The 17,569-nt window shown below is 38.8% G+C and overlaps 1 protein-coding gene across 3 annotated transcripts in view; it reads left to right on the top strand.

The window, feature by feature from the left end:
- Positions 1-1,304: 1,304 nt before the first annotated feature.
- Positions 1,305-17,569, top strand: part of TIPRL (TOR signaling pathway regulator) — a 36,303-nt gene continuing 20,038 nt past the window's right edge. Inside the window, exons 1-4 of one of the 3 annotated variants that reach the window (XM_060296731.1) lie at positions 1,305-1,396; positions 7,707-7,886; positions 8,571-8,670; positions 15,873-16,004. In XM_060296731.1, the coding sequence (XP_060152714.1) occupies positions 7,726-7,886; positions 8,571-8,670; positions 15,873-16,004 (393 nt within the window). In that variant the 5' untranslated portion in view covers positions 1,305-1,396; positions 7,707-7,725. Of the gene's footprint in view, positions 1,397-1,420; positions 1,664-7,706; positions 7,887-8,570; positions 8,671-15,872; positions 16,005-17,569 lie in introns of those variants that run through there. The other 2 variants (XM_030875549.2, XM_060296741.1) reach the window with 2 other exon arrangements.

Genomic DNA, 17,569 nt, shown 5'->3' with positions numbered 1-17,569 from the left:
CATACATAAAAGTTTAGGTTCCAGTTGTTCTCAACGACTTCTTACTCCTTACTTATTCTGTGCTGCTCTATGCTTCCATGCCTATGCACCTGCTGTTTCTTGTCCATGAAGTGGACTGTCTCCTCCTGGTGAAACCGTTTATCTTCTCTTTAAAATCTTGCTCTGGCATCATCTTCTTTGTGAATCATTCCTAACCTATACAGAGAGAGTTAATTACTCTTGCCTCCTGTACCATGTCCATGTACACGTACCATTTTATTGCCCAGATGTCACATGGTATTGTTTGTATTACTTTGTTACTTATACTTGAGTGCAATTGATCTCATACTTGAAATTATAGACAATGTCTTATGTATCTAATATGCTTAGCATGTGGCACAGATGAACAAAGTTGCTTGAGGCTGGGGAATGTCATAGCATATTCATATTTTTCATTTTAATGCTTTTCTCCAAGTACTGTGCTTCAGACCTTAGAAATGTAAATATTCATTGACTAAATAAGCAGACAGGTGAATGGATGTATAGGTAGATATATAAGTAAATGGATGAATTAAAAGACAAGGGAAAGGTGTAAAAGTTGTTTTAAAATAAGAACAAGAACAGTCATGAAGAAGAGGGAATATGCCTGTTCTATGATGCCCCAGAGGGCAAGACCAAGTTCAAATAATGTAAGTAACAAGGAAGCAGGTTTTACCTCAACCTAAGCTCTAATCATTAAAGGGCACAGGCTATTTAGAGATAGTAAGCCTCTATCTTTTTTTTTTTTTTTTTGCGGTACGCGGGCCTCTCACTGTTGTGGCCTCTCCTGTTGCGGAGCACAGGCTCAGTGGCCATGGCTCACGGGCCCAGCCGCTCCGCGGCACGTGGGATCTTCCCGGACAGGGGCACGAACCCGTGTCCCCTGCATCGGCAGGCGGACTCTCAACCACTGCGCCACCAGGGAAGCCTTGAAGGATGAAATTTTTGATAGGAGTCTTAGTCCATAGTAGCTAGATGTCCACTTGTCATGCAGCACTTGATGCTGAAACTCCTAAATTCTAAGTGACTTTAAAATTCTGTCCTCAACGGAAAAATGTAGGGCATTTCCTCTCTACAGCAATTCGCCAACACGAGAGGTAATTCCCTGCTTTGCAAAGTCGTCTAGCATTACGTTGTATTCGCCTTTTCCAACACTGACCTTCCTTGAAATGCCCCAAGACGACGTCAACCAGTGAGTTCAGGGGGCGGTGCGTCCCTGACCACACCCCCTGCTGCCAGAGCCTCGCCCCTCAGCAGTTTTTCCCCTCTTTTCAGGTGCGTCGTGACGTAAGACGTAGGTCACGCAACCTTGGTAACTGGTCCCGGAAGCAAAACCCGAGGGGCGGAGAAGAAGGCGGAAAGGAGGGCCTGCGTCCGGGTAGGCCGGCAGGGGGCGGGGTGGGGCCGGGCATGGTAACGGCTCGGAAGCCGAGGGGGCTGGGTCGGGGGGAGGCGGAGGGACCGGTGTCGGTCGCCGCCGCCGCCGCTGCCGCCGCTGCTCCAGCCTGTTCCGTGTGGCCCACGCGGGCCCCGCTGCGGCCATGATGATCCACGGCTTCCAGAGTAGCCACCAGGACTTCTCCTTTGGGCCCTGGAAGCTGACGGCGTCCAAGACCCACATCATGAAGTCAGCGGATGTGGAGAAGTGAGGCTCCGGGGCTGGGATTCGGGCGCGAGCTGGGGAGCTGGGCCTGGGCGGGAGGCAGGGCGAACTCGGCGGAGCCCCAGCCCTTCTCTGGGGGGCGGAGGCTCGGGTCCCTCCGGACGGAACCTTTGAATTGACAACACCAGGAAATATTACTGTCTCCACCTCCTGTCCTTCGGTTCGGGCCGCCAGGCGCTGCCTTCGTGAAATTGTCACTCCGCCTGGATTTGAGCAGAGCGTGATTGTTGCGGTGGACTTTCCCCTCCCGTAGGTCTCTACCTGACGCAGCCTGCGCCACCTTTAGACTATTTCTTTCTGGGTGGATATGACCTGTTTTCTTAGGGGTTGATAACGGGGATGATATATATGCTTGGTTTTTAGCATGTCAGGGGCCGTGCCAGGCACGTGAGATACAGAAGATGAAAGACAGCGTCTGCCTCGAGGAATTTACAGTCTTGTGAGAGAGACAGACGATTATAATACAGTGTGAATTGATATAGGTGTATATGCAGGGTTATTTGAGATTGTTTAAGGGAACAAGGCATCCGGGAAATTGGGATGCCTGAACTGAATCTTGATAAAGTCGGTGGGATGGGGTGGGGCTTGGGGGCCTGTGTAAGGCCAGGGAGAGTGACAGCTGTGATGCGTTTGTGATGCCTGAACTGAATCTTGACAAAGTCGGGGGGTGGGGCGGGGTCCGGGGGCACGTGGCAAGCCGGTGGGTCAGAGAGAGTGGGAGCCATGAAGGACTGTTTCTGTGTGATTGGAGTGTAAGGTATCAGAGGGGGAGTACTGTAGTGAGAAGCCAGAGGCAGGTAGGGCCCTGGGCAGTGGAGATACCACTGATAGAACTTTTATGCCAGGCTCAGGAGTTTCGAATTTTATATGACTACTACCGGGTGCCATTTTATACAAAGGATCGACATTATCAGATGTACACTCTGAAAGATTTCTCTGGAGGTGATGTGGAGGATAGATTGGTGGGCTGCAGGACTGGGTAAGGAAACCGGTTAGAAGGGATGAGAGGAGAGGTTTTAGAAGATTAAGTGCCTGAATTTGATGGCCACTTGATAGGAGGAGGAAGGAAGAAGGAGGAATCTATACCCTTGGCAAGATTTCATTGCCATTGGACAAGGTGAGAAACCCAGGAGGAGGAGCAGATTGGGGACAGGTGTTGGATAGAGGATGAGTTTAGTTTTGTTGAAATATGTGTTGTGTGTGGGTTATAAAGTGGAGGTGTCTTAGGCGTTTATTTTGGAGCTTAAAAAAGATGACTTGTCCATGGATTTAGGTTTGGGAATCATCAGCTTATAGTTGATACCTGAAGCCTTGGGAGTGAATTAAGATCATCTAGAAGTTATCCAGAAGAAAAGGAAAAGGTCATGAGATGGAACCCTAGGGAGCACTGACATTTTAAGATTTAGGCAGAGGGAAGTGACCAGGGAAGAGAAGAGAGTCATGAAAGGATGTTTAGCTTCCTAATTGAAAAAAAAAAAAAAAAAGTAACATTCTTAAAGAGTCACTAAGAAAAATTGAGAAAATACAGAAAAGAAAGGGAAAAAATTCCCTTCATCCCACCACAGACTGAGTTACTCTCTGAGTTTTCCTCTCCATATAACTTTCTCTGTTACGTATTGCACCATATATATAATTGTGGTATATAAAGCAGTCAGCTTCAAATTGCGGTTACCCATATAATTTACTTACAGACTCCCTAAGAGGTGCTGGATGCATGGAGAGTTCTAAGGGAATCAAATTCCAGATCTTTAATCTCCTTGTTTATTATTTCTAAAACAGCTCTGTCTGAGTATACTTAGTCCTTTTTCCTTCACAAAAGAAAGGTTTATCTGCTCCCATCCTAAATTTTTCTGTGATGCCTTGCCCTAGGGTATAGAAATCTCTTGGGTGCTATATAAATGAATTAGGGGAAATTTTGGATTAACGAAACTTCCTTTAATGAATTTAGGCATCTTAATCCCATAGAGGCTTCCTGTCTTCCTTGCCTTATAAATGGTCCTACCTATTTGTTAATGGTGAAGCTTGACATTAGAAATGGGGTTAAGATACTCTGTGTTTGGCATGTGTTTAAGATACTCGGAATTTAGGACATTTGAAGAAGTGTAAGTTAGTGGCAGTGATTCTTTTACATATATGACTGGAATATTTCATAGGACTACCAGATTTTTCCAGATACGTTGGGAAAAATCCAGAGAATCACATCTTATATTAGTTCATGTTTGGTATGCATTATCCAGTAAAGTCGTTAAAACTTTACTACTTGACTGGTTTATTTTACTTAGCATAATGTCCTCAGGTGTCATCCATGTTGTCACAAATTGCAGAATTTCCTTCTTTTTAAAGGCTGCATAGTATTCCATTGTATGTGTAAAACACATTTTCTTTTCTTATTTTTTTGTTTTTTTTAAACCACGTTTTCTCTATCCATTCATATGTCTATGGACATTTGCATGGGAATGTTGATCTCTCTAGTATTTAATATTTTCTATTTCCTAATAGCAAAAGAATAAATTTCACTTAAATTTATGGTGAAAAATTAATGTTATTAGACATCATACTAAAGATGGACAACTTAAAAGGTTAGATCACTGCTATGTGCACATATACATAAACACAGAGATAAAATAAACATACAGTGTGCCTGTTTTTTCTTTACTATTGTATCATAAGCATTTTTCTCCATTATATTCTCCCTTTAAGTATTTTTAATGGTTCCATAATATTTCATCATATAGATATACTATAGTTTACATAACCATTTATTTCTTTATAATTAGAGTATTTTCTATTAAAAATAAGATTATTATGAGTATTAATGTGTATAATTTTTTTTTCCTACATTGGGGATTATTTCTATATTACAGATTTCCCAAAGCTGATATTTTGGGTCAAAGAATATAAATTTGATTAAGTTCTTGGTACTTTTTTCTTAATTTTTGCCTCAGGGTGGAATGTAAATTGATACAGTTCTTCTGAAAATCAAGTGAGCAAGTGCTTGTTTCCCTCAGTGGGTGCTTTTGCTTTTTTTTAAAGCTTGCAACAAGTAGAGAATTTTACTGGCGAAGGTGTTTTCCTACAAGAAACAGGATCTTTAATTGCTATCTTTTCTTCATAGCCAAAATTAATATAATTGTTGTGTAAGAACAAAAAGTTCACCAGAGATAGGAAGCTTATGGAAACATGGGACTGTGGTGCATTAAGTCCTCTCCTGGGCAGTCATGGTGGAATTAGAACCCGTCTTTATTCTTGAAAGTGGTGAGGCTTTGATGATCCAGGAATGAAGTAGATGTTTATAATAAGAATCAATATTTTTTCCATTTAAGGCTTAAGTATTTTAATTTGTTTATGCAAGGTTTTTTGCTTGTTTGTTTTTAATATATATACAAGACTTGATTGGTGTGTCTGATTGGAAATAGATTTAAAGCAGTTGGAAAGAGAGTAATTGTGGTCTTGGGATATGCATAGATCCTTTGTTAGTTTTATGTCAGAATATATTCTTTAATATAGCATTATTTTACTTTACCTAACAAGTATAACTATGTAGCTGTTCAAAAATCCAGAAGTCTTAAAAAAGAAAAAGCCTTCGGTTCTGCTAAAGTAGCTATCATATAACACTTGCACTAAAATTCTGTGCTTTGTTCAGGATCCGTTAGAACTTCATTCAGAGCATATTTACACTTTTGACTCTATTGCATACTTTATAATTGTAACCATATTGGAAATGTAAGGAAGGAAAAGAGTTCCATATAGTCACTTTGCCCTAATAAATGAATTGTTAGCATTTTTCATGTTCTCTTTTTATTCATTATGCAATTTTAAGGAGTATGATTGTTTGATTTTCCATCCTTTGATAGATAAGAAACCAAATAAAAAGGGATGAGGTTGCTTCAGGGGCAGATACCTACATTCTAGAGTAGCTAGAGGTATACACACTCAATTGAACTTGAGGACATTGTCTTACAAGATTGTTAAATATGATGATCTCGGGCTTCCCTGGTGGCGCAGTGGTTGAGAGTCCGCCTGCCGATGCAGGGGACACAGGTTCGTGCCCCGGTCCAGGAAGATCCCACATGCCGCGGAGCGGCTGGGCCCGTGAGCCATGGCCGCTGAGCCTGTGCGTCCGGAGCCTGTGCTCCACAACGGGAGAGGCCACAACAGTGAGAGGCCCGCGTACCACTAAAAAAAAAAAAAAAAAAAAAAAAAAAAAAAAAAAAATATGATGATCTCTGGTCAGCAAGAAAAGGTAAAATAACATTTTATATGTTTTGTTTAAAAACAAAGAGAAGTGTACAATACATTATGAAAATTTTCCAAAATCAGTATTAACAGAAAAAAATTGGTACATAAGATAACCAGAAAATCACTTCCATGGAACCTCTGTGTTAGTTGTGCTTTTAGGTTGTAAGGAACAGAGACTCCCGTCCACTGCCCACCCCCGTGTTGCCTCAAGTGATGAGAATTTAATAATACATGAGGAAATAACTAAACACGGAATTAGCTCAGAAAATGAACAGCAGTTCTTGTGGCCCCAACTATAGATGTCTCTAATCTTCTTGTCACCCTTATTTCTCAGTCTCTACTTTGCTCTATCTGCTTCTCTTGCTATTACTTAAAAATTTCACTCTCCCCTCTTCTCTACCTCATGGTTCTGTGTCATGCCATGTCTCTTAGTCTGTGCTTCATTTAACTGTCATTCAAACTTATAAAAAGAGGGATCAGAGTAAGTTTAATTGGCCGTTATTCAATTCAGCATGAGTGTTTCGGGCAGAGTTCTCAGGCTAAAATTCAGGGGTTCCTGCCAGCCCATAGATAATTGCCTTTGGTTGAGAAGCAAAACTTTCATCCCTAAATTGACAGTCCTGGTTGTCACTCAGGGGTTGGGGTCATAAGGCATGGTAACCTATACATTGACCTACTTTTTTCAGAAGTAACGAGTAGCCACTTAAAAGTCTTTATAACAGGGGTCACAGACTCAGCTTTTAAAGGGCCAAGGAGACTGGTGAACCAGAGAGCCTATGCCCCACTTGAAGGGGGCAACCTCCACTCAGCTCCAGCCAGTTGGTGTCACATGGAAATACAGGTCCAATGTTGCCAAGTGTTTTTTTTTTTTAAGAGAAACTAGAAGTCCAGATTTCTCAAAAATCTCTCAATTTTTATTGGCACCTCAATAATTTTGCCAGTTATTTCAAATATTAAAAAATATATTGTGTAGGCTAATCAAAACACATCTGTGGGTTCATAATTTGTGATCCTGGTCTTATAGTATGTCTAATATAACTTTCTTATGTAATGAGGCTAGCTAGATGAGGTCCAGGTCTTTAAAAGCAGTCTTATATAGTGGAAATAGGCCTGGTGTTACCACTTAACTGGCTCTGTGATTTGAGTTAGCTGCTTAAACTCTCTGAGCCTTTCTTAGCTCACAGGGTAGTTTTTTTTTGTTTGTTTTGTTTTGTTTTTTTGCGGTACGCGGGGCTCTCACTGTTGTGGCCTCTCCCGTTGCGGAGCTACAGACTCTGGACACGCAGGCTCAGTGGCCATGGCTCACGGGCGCAGCCGCTCCGCGGCATGTGGGATCCTCGCGGACCGGGACATGAACCCGCGTCCCCTGCATCGGCAGGCGGACTCTCAACCACTGCGCCACCAGGGAAGCCCCACAGGGTAGTTTTGAGGCGCAAATTCAAGTGTCTCAGATGTGATCTCTGATCATCCTACCTAAAACAGTGCCTCCCCCATCACCTTGCTTTAATTTTTGTATATCACTTGTTACTAGCTGACATTATATTGTGTATTTATTTGTATATTTATTATCTGTCTAATTCAGCCCACTACCTAATACAGTGCCAAAAAGATATACACAGAGAGAATGGATGATGAAACCCCTTATAGACTTTACAAATGTATTATTTTATTAAATCATGTATTATTTAACTCATTTAGGAGTAGAAGGTATTCTGTGGGGATCAGAAGGAAGCAAAAGTGCCAACAGTGATATAAAATAATCCTGCTGACTTTTGGTTATACATAGGTTAGCTGATGAATTGCATATGCCATCTCTCCCTGAAATGATGTTTGGAGACAACGTTTTAAGAATCCAGCATGGCTCTGGCTTTGGGATTGAGTTCAATGCTACAGATGCATTAAGATGTGTGAACAACTACCAAGGAATGCTTAAAGTAGCCTGCGCTGAAGAGTGGCAGGAAAGCAGGTGAGAATCTGGGTAGTTATGGGTTAAACAAAACAGAAAAGAGTTGAAAAAATATTCAGTTGTGATATGTGTATTTTATTAGAATGGCTAGTACTATTATTAAATCTGATAGTTGAATCATTCTAGAGTTCATTTTTCTCATCCATAAAATGGAGTTTAATTACCCTGCTCTTGAACACTTCTTGAATTAAATTGAATTACAATTGAGCTGAGCTATGTAGGGTTTACTTTTTTGAGCTTTCAGTGTTCTTTAGTGAAGAGGCATTACACTGTGTACTTTAATGTTCCTAGTTTTGAAGAACAGTGTTTACTTATGATTTGCGCTGAAAATTTGAGGAGCACTGAAATTAAGAAAAATGTATTTTCTTTCATAATCAAATCAGCAGTTATTTACTTTGTGCCTATTATGTACTAGGTTCTTTGAAAAAAGTATAAGCCTTTAAACCATGTCCTCAGGCGGTGTACAGATTAATTGGAGAGACTACATTATCAGTACATGACAAGTTAAATAACAATAAATGTGCAGAAAAACTAAGACAGATCTTGTGTTAGTGAATTATGACAAGCATATGTATTTAGTAGGGTATTTTATATTATCTGTAGAATGTAATTGGGTGTGATAAATGAAGACACGTGATCTATATTCTACATCACTGACTGACCCTTCTCATTTTGGTGTTTGAGGACGGAGGGTGAGCACTCAAAGGAGGTTATTAAGCCGTATGACTGGACCTATACAACAGATTATAAGGGAACGTTACTTGGAGAATCACTTAAGCTAAAGGTAAATCTTATTTTTTGCTTTTATGAGTCATTGATTGCCTTGGACAGTTTCAGTGTTAGAACTTTCTAGTAATGAGTTATTTTATGCTGCTACTTTACTTTCTATTGTGCGAGGCTTCAGAACCTAATGTAAAGGGATTTTGCTTGTTGATTATCAGCACAAAATAAAAGAAAGCCATAGGGGAACAATTTTTGCTAAAAATGTGGTTGGTAGCAATGGCAGACTGCCTTAATGTTATCATTATCGCTATCAAGAAGCATTAAAATGTGTCTGTTCTTGGTGTAATGTATTAGGTGATTTAGGCAGAACCTGCTAGCTAGTAGCTTACAGTTTTACAGATGAACAGATATGTGGGCAGATAGAAATTTTGGTCAGACAGCTTGGATTATTGTTTGCCTACACTATGTGTGAACCTGGTGTGACTTCAAGCAAGTTATTTAATCTGACTGGTTTTGTTTTATCAGTAAATTGGATAAACAGAAATATCTACCTCACAGCAGATATAAGATAAATCTAAGGGAAAATTCCCAGTGAATTCTAAATCTCTATATTAATGTTAAGTTGCATCTGTGTAAGTCCTGCTTAGGAAGAGATTCACTTCGTGGTAAATGACACCAGGACGGTGGAATTGGTAGGCCTCATATTGGGAGCTTAGCTACATAGAGCCATGGATACTGCAGGGAACAGACAAAAAAATCCTTCCATTACAGTCTAATGGGGGAGGAAGGTTTTTCTAGTTCATTAATACTTCATAGATTAATATTCTCTCTTTTCACTCCTGATTGAAAAACTTTGCAAAGTGTGTAGGCCTTTTGATATTTCATTTCAAGGAGTGAGGAAACGAGAGCTTGTTTTAACCCAATGCGATAATGATGATGACTTACTTTGCGGGCTGACTTACAAAAGCCTCCTGGAGGCTATGAAGTAGCATTAGCTGTGATCAAGGAGCAAGATCCACGGCAGTAGAGACAGGGAGTGAGAGAGTAGTAGGAGGTGAAAGACATGTGCTCAGTACCCTTTATTGGCACGTCAGCCTGTCATGTAATTTGTTCTAAGGTGTTGCTGACAAATGTCAGTGTGATCAAACACTCACTAGTGGTAAGGAGCTCAGGCTTTGGCAAACCTGAGTTCAAATCCCAGCACCATCACTTAACAGCTTGGAAAAGCAATTTAATCTTTGCTAAGCCTTAGTTCTCACTTTGGTAAACTAGGGATAATATCAGTTGTGAGGTAGTAAATAAGATAACATGTATTAAGTGTTTATGGCACAGTGTCTGTTAACACAATAAGATGTTAATAAATGGCAGCTGCTATTATTATGATAACATCATATCTCAAATGTCAAGGCAACTAAGTTAATATTATTGAAATACCAAGAGTAAAAGTAGCTATATTGTCTAAATAGTATTTACCCTTGCTTTATGGTCTAAACAGAGTTGATGAATGTGTTCCTTTATTGCCTTAAAAAATAGAGTGACTATTTTCCAGGTAAAATTGTTAGGACTTTGTTGCTTAATTCTCAAAATAGTCTTGTAAGATAGGCATTTTTATCCTTATTTTGTAGACGAAGAAATGGGTTCAAGATCTTAAAGTATGTGTCTCTTAGTAACATAACACTGATGTTAGAGCTTCTTGTTAAGCACATTTGTTATATGTGGAAGATCACTTTCATAGGAACATTTTTTACTTTTAACTTTGTTTTAATACCTAAGGATTTTTTGACCTGTAATATTATTTGAGATTTTAAATTATTTAATCCTTCAGCTCTTCCTTAAAATACTATTCAGAAGCCCTGGTATGTATAGGAAGTGTTTGCCTGTGTGGGAGAAGGTATTTTATGTGTACAGTAAGAATATCAGAGAATGAGGCATTAGAATGAAGCCTTTCCTTTGCCCTTAAATTGTTGGTTTTTAGTTGCTGGGGCCTGTTGGGTGTGTGTGTGTGTGTGTGTGTGTGTGTGTGTGTGTGTGTGTGTGTGTGTGTGTGTGTGTGTGTGTGTGTGTGTGTGTGTGTGTGTGTGTGTTTAATGATTTCTCACTCTTTAGGTTGTTAAGCCTATTACTCTGAGTTGTAGCATGGTGTAAGAGGAGAGAGCCAGTCACAGAGTTGTACTGACCTGGCTGGATTCATATCCAGCCTTGTCATTTGTTGTCTGGGCTACCATAGGCACTTCTCTCAGACTGTGGTATGAGAATGTTATGAGAAGACAGGTCAAATGCCTAATATGTACCTGGCCTATAGTAACCTATCAACGTTTGGCTGTTTTCTTATTAAATAAATAAATTGAATATGCAGGAAAATATAAGTAGAAGACTGCCTCTTCTATTGATACTGCTTTTTAGGAATAAAACATGCTTAGTGTTCATGCATTTTAAAAAGCTTTTTTTTTTTTAAGCACATTGGAACATTTGCCCAACTTAGTGCGATTCAGTATCTTGAGCTTTCTTTTTTCCTTTTCTTTTCATTGTGGTAAAAAAATATGTAACATAAAATCTACTATCATAGTTATTTCTAAGTGTATTAAATACTGTTAAGTATATTCATGTTGTTGTGCAACTAATCTCCAGAACTTCTTCATCTTGAAAAACTGAAACTCTATACTTATTGAACAGCAACTCCCCATTTCTTCCTTCTCCCAGCACCTGGCAGTCACCTTTCTACTTTCTGTTTCTGTGAATTTGACTATTCTAGATGCCTCATATAAGTGGAATCATACATTATTTGTCTTTTTGTGACTGGCTTATATCACTTAGCATAATGTCCTCAGGGTTTATCCATGTTGTGGCATGTGTCAGACTTCCCATCCTTTTTAGGGCTGAGTAATATTCCATTGTATGTATATACCACATTTTGTTTTTCCATTCATTTGTCAGTGAGCATTTGGGTTGCTTCTACCTCTTGGCTATTGTGAATAGTGCTGCTGTGAACATAGGTGTGCAAATATCTCTTCAAAATTCTGCTTTCATTTTTTTGGGGGGTATATACCCAGAAGTGGAATTGCTGGATCATATGGTAATTTTTTTTTAATTTTTGGAGGAACCCCTGTACTGTTTTCCATAGCGGCTGTAGCATTTTACATTCCCACCAGCAGTGTATGAGAGGTTTTGATTTGCATTTCCCTAATGGCTAGTGATGTTGAACATCACTATGCTTGTTGGTCATTTGTATATCATCTTTAATATCTTGAGCTTTTAAAAGTAACTTTAGGGCAGGAATGTGCTGACATAAACATTGGAAATGAATGGAGTTTATAAGACAAAAGGCAAAAAGAACTGCATATGAGTACTGTATGCTTGTTGATAGTTGTTTTCCTCAGAGGTATGGGTTAACAATTCTGATACTGTTTTAGTTTTGCAAGATGAAAAAGTTTTAGAGATCCATCTTACAACAATGTGAATATAATTTACACTACTGAACTGTACACTTAAATATGGTTAAGATGGTGGATTTCTTGTTATGCCCTTTTTTTTTTTGGCCAGCAATTAGGAAAAAAGTTAAACATGATTGCCATGTAACCCAGCAATTCCACTCCTAAGTGTACACTCAAGAGAATTGAAAACTGTATATCCACATAAAAACCTGTACATGAATATGCATAGCTGCATTACTCATAATAGCTAAAATGTGAAAACCACCCAGATGTTCATCAGTGGATAAACAGAACTGGTATATCTAGACAGTGGAATATTATTTAGTCCTGAAAAGGGAAAGGAAACACTGATACATGCTACAACCTTGGAAACAGTATGCTAAGTGAAAGAAGCGAGACACAAGGGTACATGTATATGATTCCAGAATGATTTGCTGAACAAACAAATCTATAGAAACAGAAATTAGAGTATTGGCTTCCAGGGGCTGGGGGACGTGAGGAATGGAGAGTGACTGCTAATGGGTATGGCAGTTTCTTTTTGGGGTGATGATATGTTCTGGATTAGATAATAGTGGTGACTGCACAGTCTTGTGAATATACTAAAAACCACTGAATTGTACACTTTAAAAGGGTAAATTGTATAGTATGGGAGTTATGTCTCCATTTTTTAAAAAAAGAAAAATCATTGTAAAACATAGCAGTTTCACTGTATGTTCCTAATGGGATGTACACACACACACACACACACACAACTTTCAACAGTTTTCAAAAAGGGAATTTAACATAGGGTTCTTAGCATCTGCTGTTAATTAACTATATGATAAATTTAAAAATATTTATGTCAAGTAATTTCCTTATTATAAGCCTCCATCTGATGTGAGGGAGGTTCCACTTGAAAGATGTGACCAGGACTTATTTTTCTTGTAATGTATCAAGAATATTTGTAGTGCTCCGTACGTTTTTTAAGCTTTTTAAAGATTGTGGAATAACTTAGAAAAGTCCATAAAACATGAAGGTAGAGTTTAATGAACTGAAAAATGCAACCACCCAGGAAAAGAAATAGAACATTGTGAGCACCTCCAAGCAGGACCCTTCCCGATCATAGTTCTTTTAAAAAAATATTTCCTAGTATCTTTTGAAATTTTCAACCTTAGCTTTTATTTCCTTGAAACTAGTGTGCATTGTTGTTTTACAGTTTGGGCCTCATATTTTCAACATCTAGAGTCCCCAGTGTCTTTTATTGTCTTGTTATTTCTGTTGGTTCCGATTTATGGTGTCTAGACTCCTAATATGCTTTCTTATTTTTCTTTGAATCCTGTTTTTCCTCCACAGAAGATTTTTGTTTATTTCTGGTGGGCAGCTGACGGCATTCATAGTCAAGGGCATAGGTTTGCAAACGGTTTCTGTAAAGGACCAGATAGTAAGTATTGCAGGCTTTGAGGACCATAGAGTTTATGTTGCAGTTACTCAGCTGTGCTGCTGTAGTCGAAAGCAGACATAGACAATATGCAAACGAATGGGTATAGCTGTTTCTCAGTAAAATTTTATTTATGGACATGGAAATTTGAATTTCATATAATTTTTATGTGACATGAAATATTCTTAAGAAAAAATTTCCCCCAGTCATTTCAAAAATGTAAAAAGGATTCTCAGCTTGCAGTTCATACAAAAATAGGTGGCAGCCCACATTGGCTTGGAAGTCTTAGTTTGCTAACCTCTGGTATGGGGCCAGGGTTTGAGGTTTACTGGGCGTGTAATATAAGAAGCTCTGCAGCCAGCATAGCACTTTGAGATGTTATCCCAAAATTGGGAGCAGGGCAAGGAATTCTCCAAGGCCTCTGCCCTTAGTGAATACTGAGCAATTATGGCGCCAGCAGAGCTCAGCCTCTCCTCTGTCCAGTCATTGCTGATGCCTCAAGGCCAAAGCTGGAAAACCGTAGGCTCAGTTTCACTTTTCTGGGCTCCAGTCCTCTTCCAGATATCAGTCCAGTCATTCTTTAGTGCCTTGACCGTATAATGCTTTTAAGAAGTTTTTGTTTTTTCATCCAGCTTTTTAAATTGTCTTCAGCAAGAGGGTTTGTCCAGGTTACTTATTTTGACAATACCAGAAGCCAGAAATGTTCCATATGTCTTAAGTGTAGCTGTTTCACCTTTTCTTTTCAGATGCTTGCGTTCAGGGAGGAGATAAGTGGAGTTGAGGAAGAGAAAAGGCAGAGAAATACAAAGTTTTAAACATATTTGTCCTTATGAATGAAGAAGATAGTATATAGATAAATATATTGAATTTCCCTAATCCATGTGTTATCTAATTATTTTTTGTCTTTCTCTTTCAAACATTTTATAAGAACAAGTAACTGGCAAAACTGATGGATTCATGTTCACCAATCACTTACTGAAGGCATATATGAAATATTAGTGAAGTAGCCATTTACTAATGAGAAAATTCATGTAATGATTAATTTTTTGGAAGTCAGATGTATCTATAAGGAGGATTTTCAGATGTGTTCCTTTGAACTAAAACTAATTAAAAAGTAAGGAATTTAGAAGTTGTGTTTATTTAATAGTAACTAAAGTTTTATGCTCTTAGGGAATCCTAGAGGCACCAACGTTGGTCTTAAATAGATCACAAACATGCAAGTGATGCAAGGGACTGATTATATATGCTGCCCTATCCCTATCCCTCACGTTCCTTCCCCATTCCGAATTTCACCTTCACGTGTGGTCTCATGTTGGAATAAAATTGCAGAGGGCTAAAATGTTATCTGTAGGTAAACATGGAAGAACTATGGACATTTTTTTCACCTCTTGGGAATCACATACAAACTGCTAGTTTCTTTCATAGCAACCTTTTCCCCCTCTGCATCACTTAATACTCCCTAAGATCATTTTCCCACAAAATCTATGTAATCTCTTGGACATCCGTATCATATTTTTCTAATTCTTGTCCAGTTTTCTGAAACTACTCTTCATTTCTTAATTCTATGCATGAGTCAAACAAATGACCTAGTCATAGCTGCTAAGTAAAGTAAAATAATAGCTACCATTTACTGAATTCTTATGGTTTGACAAGCATTGTTGTGTTTATTTATGTTACAACTATGTCAAAGAATTGAAAAGCTGAACATTTTGTAGTGAAATTGAATGTAGTAAAGAATGGTATCACAAATCATACTTTCGTGTTACTATTAGGAGACACTTGGATTTAGTGAGCTACTGACGTGACCTGCCTTGAGATTGTTGGTGCTTTTGTTGGGTTATGTATGTTTGTGTCCGGGGGCTACAAAATAATACTTTGGAAAAAATAGCTGGTATCCTCTACAGCCCTTTGGAATGCTACGAGTTTCCCTTAGAATTTCCCTGAAAGTTCTTATTTACCTCAGAATTTAAAGCACCTTTGTTTGTAGATTTGTGGATCTAAAATATATACGATCATTCTAATGGGAAAAAAATTTTTTAAGTTCCAAATAAATGTCGTAAAAGTAGACTTTTATGGCACAAAACTGCTTTGAACTTCTATGATAGTAGTAGTTCATCACATTGACTAATTTTCAGATGGTTAATTTTCTCATAGCCACAATAGAGCACTTGATTTTAATGTGTTCTGTTTAATGATTTTCATATGAAAGACGATGAATTTTGACTCTTTGTGTTGTGAAGCTATAATATCAGACATCTTAGGTTTTTCAGGGACAAGGCTTGTATCTCGTTTTTCGTGTCTACTGATAACACCCAAATTTAGAACCGGGTGTTCTGGCTATGCAGAAAATACTGGTAGGAAAGTTGTCTAAATTTTTTTTTTTTTATGTGCCCCTTCTTATATTTTTTCTTTTAGGTTGTACCTACAACAGATCATATAGATACAGAGAAATTGAAAGCCAGGGAACAGATTAAGTTTTTTGAAGAAGTTCTCCTGTTTGAGGATGAACTTCATGATCATGGAGTTTCAAGCCTGAGTGTGAAAATTGTGAGTATTGTGGATGTGTTTAAAATTAACTTCTTCCATTTTTACCATTGGTCAGAAATACAAGACTAACTTGAAATCATACCATCTTAACGTGATGTCATGCAAAGTTTCACTTGGGTCTAGAATACATCTTGTTAATATCCATCATAAAATTCACGAAATCTTACATATTTTATATATTGTATTCTGTATATTTTGTATATTGTTAAGACTTTAGCAAATCATTTTTTTGTAGACCTGTCTGGCTACTTTGCTGTTTGTTTATTATTTAATTTAAATGAAAACTGTGACTCAATTTTCACATTTCTGAATTAAAAATGATAATTGAAAGGATCTGCAGACAGCACAGTGGGTGTCATTTTATTTTATTTATTTATTTTTTAAATTATTTTATTTTATTTTTTTATCTTTGGCTGCATTGGGTCTTTGTTGCTGAACGCAGGCTTTCTGTAGTTGCGTTGAGCAGGGGCTACTCTTCGTTGCGGTGCGTGGGCTTCTCATTGCGGTGGCTTCTCTTGTTGCGGAGAACGGGCTCTAGGCGTGCGGGCTTCAGTAGTTGTGGTGCACGGGCTTAGTTGCTCTGTGGCAGGTGGGATCTTGTTGGGCCAGGGCTCGAACCCGTGTCCCCTGCATTGGCAGATGCATTCCTAGCCACCAGGGAAGCCCCTGGATGTCATTTTAAAAAGTCACCCATGTGTCAGCTTTTCAGTGCCCTGTTAAAATACACTTTAGTCTCCAGCATGGAAGTGGAAAACAGAAATGACAAGTGTTAATTCCTTCTTTTTTTTTTTTTGTATTCTTTTCTACCAGTGGAGGACAGACTACTTCCATTAACAGTGTTATTGGTGGAAGATGCTAAAAAAGAATAATAAATAGACCCCCTATTTGTTTACTATTAGGTTATAATTGGGTTTCTAACACTTTCCAGAGAAACTTCAACTGAAACTTTTTATTAAATGCCTTATCCTTAAGATCCAGCTAAAATATCACCTCCTCTATAAGGCCTTCCACAGCTCCCCTAGGCAGAGTCAAATATCCCTTTACCATACTCCTATATGGTACTTTTTTTTTTTTTTTTTTTTTTTGCGGTATGCGGGCCTCTCACTGTTATGGCCTCTCTCGTTGAGGAGCACAGGCTCCGGATGCGCAGGCTCAGCGGCCATGGCTCACGGGCCCAGCTGCTCCGCGGCATGTGGGATCTTCCCAGATCGGGGCACGAACCTGTGTCCCCTCATCGGCAGGCGGACTCTCGACCACTGCACCACCAGGGAAGCCCTTTTTACTTTTTTTTTTAACCCCTCTATTATAGCACTTATCATAACGACCGCCAAAGACAAGGACCCCAGCATCAAACATTGTTCTTGGAGCACGATTATGGATACTGTGATTTAAATAATAATAAAGAATGAAAACAATAAGTCAAAAGCAGCAATAAGTGTGTTTTAAGCTGAGTTTTTCTGTAGAATCATAGGATTTTGGAATTGTAATGAATTTTTAGAGAATCATTTAGTCTAGCCTCTGTAGATGAGGCCCAAAATGTTAGTTTATCTAAGGTTGTGACACTA

Source organism: Globicephala melas, chromosome 1 (assembly GCF_963455315.2).
Source record: "Globicephala melas chromosome 1, mGloMel1.2, whole genome shotgun sequence".
Lineage (NCBI taxonomy): Eukaryota > Metazoa > Chordata > Mammalia > Artiodactyla > Delphinidae > Globicephala > Globicephala melas.
The sequence above is the reverse complement of the archived record's forward strand: the minus strand, read 5'-3'. Positions and strand labels throughout refer to the sequence as shown.